At 45.5% G+C, this 13,207-nt stretch overlaps 1 protein-coding gene across 11 annotated transcripts in view; it reads right to left on the reverse strand.

The window, feature by feature from the left end:
- Positions 1-3,959, reverse strand: part of LOC310745516 (SCAN domain-containing protein 3-like) — a gene marked incomplete at its 5' end in the record, with an annotated part of 21,217 nt that extends 17,258 nt beyond the window's left edge. For 8 of the 11 annotated variants that reach the window (XR_014540135.1, XR_014540136.1, XM_083578244.1 and 5 more), the window contains 2 exons: positions 1,118-1,199; positions 3,504-3,959. Coding sequence is in view for 9 of the 11 variants with exons in the window: in XM_083578244.1 (XP_083434370.1) it covers positions 1,118-1,199; positions 3,504-3,959 (538 nt within the window). The other 3 variants (XM_083578248.1, XM_083578250.1, XM_083578249.1) reach the window with 3 other exon arrangements.
- Between the last annotated feature and the right edge of the window lie 9,248 nt (positions 3,960-13,207).

Below are 13,207 nucleotides of genomic sequence, written 5' to 3' on the forward strand. Positions count from 1 at the left end.
CACTGTGTGCCAAGGTTTTGATCTGGAGAGGACTTTGCCGTAACAGGATTGTTAGGTAAGTGAAGGGGGGGGGCTTCTGTTCTCTTTTTATATTTACATTATTTTTGCTGATTTATGATCCGGCAAACCTTCACTGAAGATGAACTAAAAAATTATTAATGAATTGAATACATTCCAAACTAAAAAAAATGGGGAGGGCTTCCCATGTTCTGGCTATTGGGAGAAAGTTTCTTTCACTTGTTTCTGTGTTCTTCTCTTGTTTTTCCCCACATTCAGGTAGGTAGACCAGTTGGTCTCTAAGGTGCTACTGGACAATTTTTTTAGAAGGATTCTTTTAAATACTGTTTAAGGACAATTTTTTTTTGTTTTAAGACTTGATTCTTTTAAAGGAATTTTTTTTTGGAAGAGTTCCCCCCCAATTTCATAACTCCGATCTTAACCCACTGTCTTATCATCACAATCACTGGTATATGACTTTCTATTGTGTTTAACAAATCCATATGTCTATTAACTTGCAAGAAGCATTTTATTCTGTGTTGTTATCCGTCGGTTAATTTTCAGTGTGGTCCCCCCCGAGGCCACGTTTTTTATCTTCAAGGGCTCTGGGCTCTCTTCCAGCTCTCCTTTGTTTAATAAGATTTAAGGCGCAGCAATCTTTCAGGTCTTAGGGAAAATGGGTGGAACTCCATGTTGATTTCTTCAAATCATTCTGTCTGTGCAAGCATGCCAGTTTTCCAGATTTGACAGAAGAAAAAAGAGCAGGATATTCCTTTGCCCCCAGAAACGCCCTGTCTCCCCCACCCCTCAGCCTCTTTCCCCCCAAGATTCCTTCCCCCTATCTGATCCGTTTCCTCAGCCACTGTTTCCCCTCCACCAGGATGAAGAGATGGAGGAGGAGATCTTGCCGGCATCCTTCTTTCACCTACGAGAGACAAAGGGGAGCCAGGAGTGCATGGTGCTTCTCTCAGAGGTGCATTCTGGCCTTTGTGCCCATTTCATATTTTAGTTATGTGAAAATACATCTCTTGTCCTTCCCTCAGATACTGAAAGAACCCAGGGATTACTTCCAGTGTCAACAGAACGTGGCCAGACTGAGAAACAACTCCTTCCTCCTTACCCAGCGGTCTCTCTCTGGTGTCCAGCGAAGTCCTCTCTGCCTCAGAGGGATCAGGACCCGTTGCTGCCGACTGATCCTTTTCCTGAAAGAGCAACAAGAATGTGGAGATGGGTTAGAAAAGGAATGGCTGGGACAAAAACTTGAGGGGTATCCAGTGTCATTCCAAAAAAAGGATGGGATTTAGGGATACTGTCCCTCCTGTTCAGAGCCCCAGAGGAAAGTCTCTCTCACCTGCTGCTCTGCCTGTTTTCTCTCCTCTGCCTGACTCAGGAGGAAACCTTCGGCCAGGGCCACTGCCTGGGAACTGGTCTCTGCTCCGCATTCCCTCACCGAGTTCTCCATCTCCGCTGGAAGGACAGCCAGGAACTGCTCCATGATCACCAGGTCCAGCATCTCAGCTTTCGTGTGCCTTTCTGGCTTTAGCCACTGGTGGCAGAAGTAGTAGAGTTGGCTGCAAACCTCGTGAGGTCCTTTGGCCTCCTGGTAGCAGAACCACCTGAACTGCCGGCTCTGCGCCTCTGAGCGGAGGGTGTCCTCCTCACCCAGGATCTTCTTCAGAGTTTTCCCAGAATCCCCCACTGCTCCCATTGTCAATGCCATGGCCTCTTCCTGCTTCAGGGCCAGCTGAGTCTTGCTCATTCATCTGTGCTATCAGGAAATCTCCAAAAGATCAGAAGGAACCCCTTGGTCTTCTGCTAAGTTCTGTCCATCCAAACGAATGAGAGGTACTGGCAAATTCTACAAACAAAGACACTGTTCTGTTATAAAACTGATAAATGGGAAGGAGAAGAAGGTGGTTCCCTGTGCAAGTGTAGGTGAGTCTTGGAAGGAACCAGGACTGGACTGCACCACAGGCCAGACTCTGAGCTTTCTTTAAGAAAAAAAGGAAGAAGAAGAAATCTTCTAGTTCTAGTTTTAAACTATTTTTTTATAGTGTTTTAATGTTGAAATCTGCCCTGGGAACTTAGGGTGAACTGCATGTAAATAATAGGATGGGCAATTACTAATTATAATAATTAAAATAACAATAATGTTGCATAGCATAACCCCACCACCACATCTGCTTAGAGGTTCCCAGGTGGCCTCAGTGACTAGCATTGCCCCCTTCCAGCTCTGGTTAGTTTGCCAGCCCCAGTCTCTTTGGGATGAGAGGACAAGGCCATGGTATTCCATGCTCTGGATCCAATGGGATCATTGCAATGCCCTCCATGTGCAGCTGCCCTTGAAGACAACTCAGAAACAGCTGCAAAATGCAGCCGTCAGATTATGGGCTGGGCTCCATCTCTTTATTAATTTTATTTCCTTCCCACCGTTTTCTCCAAGGAACTCCAGGGTCTACCCCTCCTTCCTGAATCCCCAAAACAACTCTTGAGAACACATTCAATTCCTTTTTTTAAAATTTATTTTATTACCTTAATATAATTATTACAAAATCAAAATCAATTAGCAAAGTGTTACAATCACATACATATATACTTACCTGGCAGAGGAGACACCTTGATCATGAAGGAGGTTTTCCCAGGGTAAGGCTCATCTATTGCACTGCTGGTGTGCCGACCCCTGTGATTTCCCCAATATTAATTAATAAATAAATAAATTACATACAAATATCCAAAGTTCCATAATGCTGTTAATAAAAAAGAAAAATATAGAAAAGAAGAAGAATGAAAAAGAAGAAAGAATAAGAAAAAGGAAAATTAAAAAAAGAGAAAGCGAAGAAAGTAGGAAGAATTTCTTCTAAATTTATTCTACATGTATTTCAATAAACAAATAATAATAAAATTTCATTGAATGACTTCCACCGCTTACACTGCACTTCCTCAATTGATTGCATGGGTCACGCTCTCCTTTCTTTCTTTTTACTTTCTGCATCTATTTTACGTACAAATCTTTCTTTTCCACTACGACGTCTGCTAGTAGATGGCCCGGATTCCTCGGTCTGAAGGGGGCCAGGGATGCCGAGGAATGCATCCCAGCTTGGCAGAGAGGAAAGGGGCAGGAGTCTCTCTGCTCCCTGGACTTGGGGGTCCCCTGCCCCCCCCCGGACTCCCTTCTCCCCACTGCGCCCTCTGGCGGGGGAGACAGGAGACTCAGCCCACGAAGAAGTTGCCAAGGCGACAGGAGCTCCCTTTTTGGCTCCGGAGGACCTCCTCCTCCTCCACTGTTTCCTGTCCCCTCTAGGAACCCAGCTCAGCTGCTCAGCTGCCGAGCTTTCTCTCTCCAAAGCCGCCCAGGCGGATCCAGAGAGGATTTCCTTGGGTGACCTTCGCTCTGGAGGACCCGCATCCCCCCCCCCGGATTTCCCATCCCCTCTAGGAAGGCAGATCCGTTGCTTTTAACCCTTAGGACGGGGAAGGTTTTCTCTTCTGGCTTGTGAATACTGTACCTTATTTCTATGGGTAGCCAGAATCGCACTGCTGATCCAAGGCCCAGATTGCCCAAGCCAGAGGAGCTGAATTCTGTGGAAGAGAAGAATGGAAGCCGGACCGAGAGAGAGGAGTTCGAGACCCAGAGGAGCTGCGGCGCCCCCTCCTCCCCCGCAACTCCCGCGCCAAGCAAGGGGCGGCGAGAGCCGAGCTGAGGCGGCCGAAGAGGAGGAACCAGGGGCGGAGCCAGGAGGGCGCGCGCGGGGGGGGGGGAACTGACCGATCACGTCGCTTCTACCCCCCCAAAAGTCATGCCCTCCCCGGCCAGAAATCCTGGCTCCGCCCCTGGAGGAGCGAAGCAGCGGGAGGCGGACAAACGGGGCTGGGCTTGGCTCTCCGCCCAAGGGGCCCTCAGCCTCTCCCTCCTTCGAGCGCCGTCCAGACCCTCCTGGGCCCGCCTTCCGGCTTGGCAGCATCCTTCTTAAATTGCGGCAGAAGAGGCGGGACTCGGACTTCCCTTGATCTGCACACTAGACTTCTGTGCAGGCAGCCGAGAAGAGCATTCGCCTTTTTTGCTGCTGCTGCTGCTGCATCACAGCGTTAAGCTTCTGGTCTTCGCTCGCCCCCCTCCCCAGCCTAGCCCATTCCCTGCTAGGTTGCATCTGCCCATGGAGGTCCCCCTGCAAGAGCTATGCTTCTCGGCCATCCTGTCCTGCATTTACTCAAGTGAAAATCCCACGTTGCCCCCTGCCCCCCCCCCCATGCTCACTGTCAAGGATTTTGCTGCGCTTGCCTGTGCTTTTGCGGGTTTTGTAAACTGCTTCAAGGTTTTTTGTTCTACAATCAAGCAACACATACTTTTCATGAAAGAGTGAAATGGAAACATGGCCACCTGCCCAACCTGAGGAGGTGTGTGCATTGAGGCATGTCAGGAGCTCTCCAAAAACAGAGTGGGTTTTTGTTGGAAGGGGACAACACCTGCTTCTGGTGCTCATGAGTAACAGTGACTGGGTGTCAGTAGCAATCAAAGTGTACTTCCTGCATTGCAGGGGGTGGGCTGGATGACCCTTGGGGCTCTCTGAAGCCTACAATTCTCTAGAATCTGAGGCAAACTGACAGAGTGTTTAGCTTGGGTGTAGGTGCCAAATGAAGGCCTTTCTGCGGCAAATAGCCTAGATTGGCATAGAGTTTTTTCTTTGGGCCTTTCCCTGAACCCATAAATTTGGGACTTGCTTCCAGAAAAATGTGCAGGACAGACCTGCAGCCATTCCATGTAAAGACAACAAAACAAAACAAAACAAAAAACCTCTATGCTGACTTGCCCATTTCAGGATAGTTTCACCCAGGTTCCAAAATGTCACACTGATCTCAACAAAATTTATTTCAAGTTAGTGTGCATATAGCCATAGCCTTATATTACTGTTAAGTTTGCTTCAGATGATTCAATTGGTTTCACTTCTGCCGTGTGTGTTTGCCAAAGGACTTTTTTTGCCTGTTCTTAAAGATCACAAAGACCACACAGAGAGCAACCTGCATAGGGGACTTCTGCACCAAACACATCAGCGAACCCAATGCACCCAGGTATCTCTGCCTCGTGTGAGATAGAGAGTGGTTGCCAGTCAGTGCAGAGCAACCTTTCTCCACCTTGGGTCACCCAATGTTGTGGGAGTACAAGGCCCATCATCCCTGACCACTGGTCCTGCTAATGAGGTCCTGACCACTGGTGGCTTGGGCGTGCTGCAGGCCCCGTGGTGAGTGCCGCCCAGCATTTTGTCACCCTCCTCAGTGGTGACGCCCAGAGTGGCACACAACCACCGCACCCCCTTCCTCTGTCCTTGCCTGCAGAGACAATGGAATGCATTCCTCCTGTCATAACCCTGTTTTTATCAAGGGACAGAGTTAAGAGCTTTCAGCAGCAGTAGCAACCTCCAAGGATGCTGTGTTTTGATAATCAGTTGGTCTTTGTTTCAGGCTGCTTTGGGCACCATTCAGTGCAGTGACGTAGCGTATGAGCACACTCAACTAAACTTGCCATTTGTGGGCACTCTCAGTTGGCATCTCTGTGGTTGGCAGTGTCTGTAAGAAGCTGGTGAGGTGGGCAAGGGGGCTTGGCTTAGCTCAGGCAAGCGACTGTTGGATGGCCTCCTTAAGTACAATTGATAGCCAGTTTTGATGAAGAGCAAAGAACTGAAAAGGTTGTGCCTCAACCTACCAGACATTTTCTTGGCAGAAACAGTGAAGTTGCAGAGATGGGTACCTTAGGGGGTATGGAAATCAGCAGCTCTGCAACTTACATCCGTTGGAGGGGTCGGGCCTCTGAGCACCCCAAGTGCCTCACTTCACAAACAATCAGACTTCAGAGCCAGCTCTAGGTGGGAGCTGGTGTGGTAGGTTAAATCACAGAGCCTAGGACTTGCCAATCACAAGGTTGGCAGTTTGAATCCCCACGACGGGGTGAGCTCCCATTGTTTGGTCCCAGCTCCTGCCAACATAGCAGTTTGAAAGCACATCGAAGTGCAAGTAGATAAATAGGTACCGTTCCGGCGGGAAGGTAAACGGCGTTTCCGTGCGCTGCTCTGGTTCACCAGAAGCGGCTTAGTCATGCTGGCCACATGACTGTACGCTGGCTCCCTCAGCCAATAAAGCGAGATGAGTGCCACAACCCCAGAGTTGATCACGACTGGACCTAATGGTCAGGGGTCCCTTTACAACTCAGAGAGACAACTATAAAAGCCTGAGACACAAGAGCTCAGAATAGTGGGCTTTGATGACAGACCCCTGTGTGCTCCTTGCATGACCTCTGCTACCACCCTACTACATTTTCCACCCTACTACCTTTTTTTCATCTTTATGTGCTTCATGCCAGGACACCCAAGAGGGCCAGCAGCATTCTGCTGATTAAGTAAATCACAGCATACAGATCACTGCAGCTGTTTTCCTCTCCGCCTGACCTACTTAAAGCTTATCAATTTTGATAAAAAGGCAGAAATATGTGCATGACACACATGAAGGAGAAAGGGTCTAGTACCACCATAATTTTATTTATCAGGGAGAATGTACTTATGAGTCTATTTTTCTGCATATGTACTCAGGGAGCAGGGGATGAGAGGTTTGGCACTCTCACGTGAAGTATTAATCTCACTAGTTGGATGAAACACTTCAAGCCCTGGTTCATAAGCATGAACTGAAGCGCACTGTTCTCTCATGGAGTGTGATTTCTGTATTTTGTTCAAGTACGGCTCTATATTTATTCTGACAAATGACCAACAGCAAAGATTAACCCACCCCTGGAAAGGGAGAAATGTGCTAAGAGGCACATTTGACAAATCTTTACCATGATCACCTCCCACCCAGAAACCTATTTCCCCACTGTGGAAGGATGTGTGGGTCCAGAATTGGCCTCCACAGTCACTTACGGACTCACTGTTAAAAACCGTGTTTATGGAAGACAACCATACTCGGCTACGAGGGATCACAGAAGAAGGAGGAGGAGGCAGCTCAGGTAAGCATCAGAACTCTCTTTTGTGAAGGTATTTCACAACCAGGATTTTCTTTCTGGGAGGTCGCCCAAGCTTTCTTTTTGGGAGGTTCACCCTAACCCTAGCCCTAGCCCTAGCCCTAGCCCTAGCCCTAGCCCTAGCTCTAGCCCTACCCGTAACCCTAAGTGCAACCATAACTGTAACCCAAGCCCTAACACTAATTTTACCCCTGCCCCTGCCCCTACCCCTAAAACTAACCCTTACCCTTACCCTAACCGTAACCCTAAGTGCAACCATAACCGTAACCCAAACCCTAGCCCTAGCTCCAGCTCCAGCCCTAGCCTGCACCCTAACCCTAACCCTAATTTTAACCCTACCCCTAAGACTAACCCTAACCCAAGCCCAGTTTTGATGAAGTGAAGGGCCATGAGGGCTGACCAAAGGGCCAACTAAAGTTGTTGAGCTTCTTTTAGGATTGAAGTTGTTGAGGTTTTTATTTTATTTTACCCCAGGAAATAAACTGCCACAGGCTGGATTATGCCCCTGAAACAGACTTTGGACATGCCTGCCCTAACCCTAAGCCCTAAGCCCTAAACCCTAAACCCTAAACCCTAAACCCCAATCCTCATCCTAATCCCTAAACCCTAGCCCTAGCCCCAGCACCTAACCTCAAACCCGTAATACTTACCCACAAACCCTAACCCTAATCCCTAACGCTAACACTACCCCTAAACCCTATACTTTAAACCCTAAACTGTAACCCTATAACACTATGACCCTGGCCCCTGGCCCAGACCCTTTAACCCTATAACCCTAACCCCTAATCCCCTAAACCTTAAAACCAGACTCTTTACGGGGCTGCGGAGTTGGGGAAGCTATTTTGGACCAACATCCTAGAATCATAGAATCATAGAATCATAGAATCATAGAGTTGGAAGAGACCACAAGGGCCATCGAGTCCAACCCCCTGCCAAGCAGGAAACACCATCAGAGCACTCCTGACATATGGTTGTCAAAGCAAAGAAATTTCCTGGAGATTGCTTAGTTATTTTCAAAGATAGAGAAATAAGAAATCTAATTTTGCAAAAGAATAGAGAAAAAAGATTAAATATTGATGGAAATTATATAATTATTTTTAAAGACGTCCCAGTTCGCTTATTGAAGAAACACGACCATTACCAACAGCTGGTGCAAACACTGAGGAAAAACAAAATTGAATTCAGGTGGGAATTTCCAGAGGGCCTATCATTTGCTTATAAAGGAAATGAAAGGTTTACAAGACCGGATGAAATGGATAAATTCCTGAGAAGATATAGAGAGTTAGAAAGAGAAGAAGCAGCAGCAGAGGCAATGGGAGCAGAGGCGGAAGGTGGAGGTTCACAATAATCTGAAGAAGAGAAAGAAGAGGAAGAGGAGAAATAGAATCAAAATTTATTATTAAAATTAATTCGGAATCATCATGGCGTTGAAATTATGGACTTGGAATGTCAATGGGATGAACGACAGGAAAAAAAGAAATAAAATTCAACAATATTTTTTTAAAAAAGAATTTGGACATTATTTGTTTACAGGAGACACATGTGATGAGAAGACACAGAAAAATTTTAATGAACAAAAAATTAGGAAATGAATTCATTTCATCTGACAAAAGTAAAAAGAGAGGGGTGGTATTATATATTAAAAATAAATTAGAGGCTCAACAGATTTTTAAAGATAAAGAAGGTAAAATAGTGGCAGTACAAGTCAAATGGCAAGGTGAAAAATTAATAATAGTCGGAGTATATGCACCCAATGATAACAAAATGGACCTTTTCAAAGAATTGGAAGATAAATTATTTGAATATATGGATCAAAAGATAATAACAATGAGTGATATGAATGCAGTAGTGTCAATGGAAATGGACAGATTAAGAGTAACAGGGGGGGGGGGGAAGGAAGGGAAGTTACCAAAAACATTTTTCTCAATGGTAGAGAACTGCAATTTAATTGACATTTGGAGACTAAGGCACCCATTAGAAAAACAATTCACCTTCCATTCAGAGGCAAATCAATCAATGTCCAGAATTGATCAGATATGGATATCTAATGAATTAACACCAAGAATATCAAAGATTGAAATCCAACCTAAGGTACTTTCAGACCATAATGCGATTAAATGTATAGAATCATAGAATCATAGAATCATAAAGTTGGAAGAGACCACAAGGGCCATCGAGTCCAACCCCCTGCCAAGCAGGAAACACCATCAGAGCACTCCTGACATATGGTTGTCAAGCCTCTGCTTAAAGACCTCCAAAGAAGAGACTCCACCACACTCCTTGGCAGCAAATTCTACTGTCGAACAGCTCTTACTGTCAGGAAGTTCTTCCTAATGTTTAGGTGGAATCTTCTTTCTTGTAGTTTGGATCCATTGCTCCGTGTCCGCTTCTCCGTGTCCGCAGCAGAAAACAACCTTTCTCCCTCCTCTATGTGACATCCTTTTATATATTTGAACATGGCTATCATATCACCCCTTAACCTCCTCTTCTCCAGGCTAAACATGCCCAGCTCCCTTAGCCGTTCCTCATAAGGCATCGTTTCCAGGCCTTTGACCATTTTGGTTGCCCTCCTCTGGACACGTTCCAGTTTGTCAGTGTCCTTCTTGAACTGTGGTGCCCAGAACTGGACACAGTACTCCAGGTGAGGTCTGACCAGAGCAGAATACAGTGGCACTATTACTTCCCTTGATCTAGATGCTATACTCCTATTGATGCAGCCCAGAATTGCATTGGCTTTTTTAGCTGCCGCGTCACACTGTTGGCTCATGTCAAGTTTGTGGTCAACCAAGACTCCTAGATCCTTTTCACATGTAGTGCTCTCAAGCCAGGTGTCACCCATCTTGTATTTGTGCCTCTCATTTTTTTTGCCCAAGTGCAATACTTTACATTTCTCCCTGTTAAAATTCATCTTGTTTGTTTTGGCCCAGTTCTCTAATCTGTCAAGGTCGTTTTGAAGTATGATCCTGTCCTCTGGGGTGTTAGCCACCCCTCCCAGTTTGGTGTCATCTGCAAATTTGATCAGGATGCCCTTGAGTCCTTCTAACCATAAATGATTTCAAGATCCAGGAGATTATTCTATGCTTCTTCCCTACCAGTAAAATGCAGCCAGGTAACCACAGTGTGCCCTGGCAGACAGGCAGAATTCCTGCAAGAGATTGTTCTCTGTAGTGTGGTTAGCACCCAGTATGCCTCATTACATGACTGCACTCCCCCCCTCCCTTGAACCCTTGGCAAGGGATTCCTCTTCATCAGGCACCCAGAACAGCGGAGGAACCACTCAGGGAGTGTTTGGATGGGCAGTCAGGCTCCTAGCCACTCTGAGCCAGAGTTGAGAGGCACATGTTTTTGCCACTCCTTCCCTGGATCTGCACTCTTGGTGGTGGCCAGCTTGGCTAACCCCTAGGTACGTCCCTGGCCCCTAGTCTAAACAATTATGTACTGGTCAGGTTTATCTCTTGTTTCTGCTTTTTATTAAAAACAAAACAAAAAACTTAGTATAGTTTAGAGAGAGGCCTTATTTGTCAACCATCATACCTGCCAATAAAATAATACAAGGCTTCATTTGTCATGGGTGGAATTGTAATTATATTGGTTGTGCAATAAAATTGGGAACAAAGCCACTTAATCAAGCTTGATGGTTTCTGTTACCTAGGGGAACAATTTGCATAACAGGGCATTTTTGTCACTCCAGTTAAAGGAGCCAGTCTTGTCAACTTTCATCCATTGGAACCAAGTTTCAGTGAATACAAGTCTATTTGTTCTGATTTCACATCATCCAAATTACATGAATAATCAACACGTTCCATCCTTTGACATTAACTCCTTTGATAGCTACTCATTTGGTTTTAAAATCCCTTTTCGGACAGCACGCTGAATGGAGATGCCATCTGTCATTCAGTCTGTGACCAGACCCATAAATGCAATGTCATCATTGTGTTGCTTTCACAATCAGGGAGCATTGAATGCTGATGAAATAATTATTTTAAATGCCAGTAAGCTTCCGCTTTTGAAAGTAGCAGATTTCATAACTAAATTTGGACTTGGCAATTCTTTTCTTGTGTTTCGCTAACTTTTTATTTGCTGTCCGTTCACCCAAAAGGATGCAGATGTGAACAGCTTTGTTACTATAAATGCCCTTTGCTTTGCCTGCAGAAATTGTTGCTTTTCTCTCAGAAATGGAGCTGAAAATTGGAACATCTAGAAAGTCACTGTAGCCCCCCATTCAGAAGCAAAAGATTAGGCCCAAGGGCTGGTGTATAATGCATGCTTCTCGCTTGATGACTTCAGGCGCATCCAGTGGTGACTTGTATGTATGAATGAGGCATTACAGCTCAAACACCACTACAAGAATTTGATGTGACCTGACAATTGGCTCAAATACAATGCTTATCATTGGGGCCCACACATTTAGGTGTGAGCCATTCATCCCTGAGTGATATATGTGTATATATACACATTGTTTTGACAGGGGATTTTAATGCCCGCTTAGGCCAAAGGCAGGAAGTATATACAAAAGCTTGGGAGATCTTGGACTCTACTGCCCTTCCTGACTTCTGCTTACGGGAATGAGAATCATGGGACTTAGAAATCAACCTGGTGGGTTTACTGCTCACCAAGCTGACTACCACCAGGGCTTTGGTGGCTTAATGGGCTGCCAGACTGGGAAGGCTCTGGGAATTTTACCTTCCTCTCCCCACAAGGAAATAGTGTGGTAGACTATATTCTGGTCCCCACTAAATTGCTGCCCCACGTGGTTGAGTTCCACATTGGTGATCCTATGCATAGTGACCATCTCCCCCTTCAATGTAAATTTGTCTTTCCACCAAGAGTGCCAGAATATATAATCAATCCACTCCCCCAGGTACCGCATCGCCAGTACATAAGGATTTGAATGAACGAGTATACACTATTGTCTTTCCAAACCTTGGTGTATTCTAATCGTGTGACTCACATGATCTCAGTAGGGAGTGGTGCACTTTCCTCAGTAGCTAGCGTCACGGTTTGAGGAGCTTATGGACAGCCTAATAACTGAATTGCCCCATTCACAGTCGCCCTGGCCACCTAAGAAACCGGGTGTAGTAAAGTCAGGGGGTTTAATCCCACCACGCTGACACCATGTAGTGATGTTACGGTCACTCGCCCCTCCGTCACCTGTCCTACAATCCAGCGGGACCAGGCTTAGAGAGACGGTGGTGCCGTAACATATACTTTTACTGGACAAAACACCTCAAAGGGCTAGATGCTGCCACCATTCCCTTGTATCTGGGGCACAAGAAGATTAATCCAAGGGAGAAGATTATTCTTTCTAGTTACCGGCTGCCCCACTCTGCAAGTTGCTTCCACAAAATGCAGGCAGAAATTCAACAGATTCAGTAGGAGGCAAATTGGTCAGACTCTGGATTCAGGCTTCCCCAGAATGACACACAGAACAACAAGGGAAGTTCTCTTTTTCTATAATTTATTTTAAAAACCAAGATTAAACATACTTAAAAGTAGGCACATCTCTTATGTTTCAGACAGAAAAATAAGAACATTGTAGAGTATTGCTAGCTAACGTACTTACAAAATGAGAACAATAGCAAAGGTTAGAGTAGCTCAGAAGTCCTCGGTTGAATCTGCATCTCAAAGACAGTAGGAATCTTCATCACAAAGACACGCATACGAATGTAGCAAGTCAGCATGATGGCAAACTGACAGAAGGGCAGATCACGGAGCACGCGCAAAAACTCCTTTCCTAGGGTCTTTATTTTCCAAAACCCCGCGTGGAATCGGAACTCAAATCCAATCACAATTCTTGATTATGTTCAAATTCACCAATGGTCAGCTAATTGGGTAATATCTCAGCTTGTGACAGCTGAGGCTTGTTAGTTCTCAAGATCTTGGATCAAAGATTCCCTCCCTAAATTTATCAGAGACACACCAGGTTCCCTTTCTCCTGTAATGAGGCTTGATAACCCTTGTTCGCACAGGGACAATGCTTAAAAACCAGGTGTTAAATTACTACTAATCAACTAGAGGTTTTTTCCTTCCTGCAGATGCCTGAGATAAGCAATTCACACTCTCAGAGACAACAAGTCTCCAGCTTAAAGCACCTGAATATTTCACTTTTTTAACTACTTCCATCTCTACTTGTTGCTGCATTTTATCCGTTATTTCTTGGTCCATATTTTTGACAATTATTTTGGTTTTTTTCTTATTCAGTTTGAA

Source organism: Podarcis filfolensis, assembly GCF_964270895.1.
Source record: "Podarcis filfolensis genome assembly, chromosome: 12".
Taxonomy (NCBI): Eukaryota; Metazoa; Chordata; class Lepidosauria; order Squamata; family Lacertidae; genus Podarcis; species Podarcis filfolensis.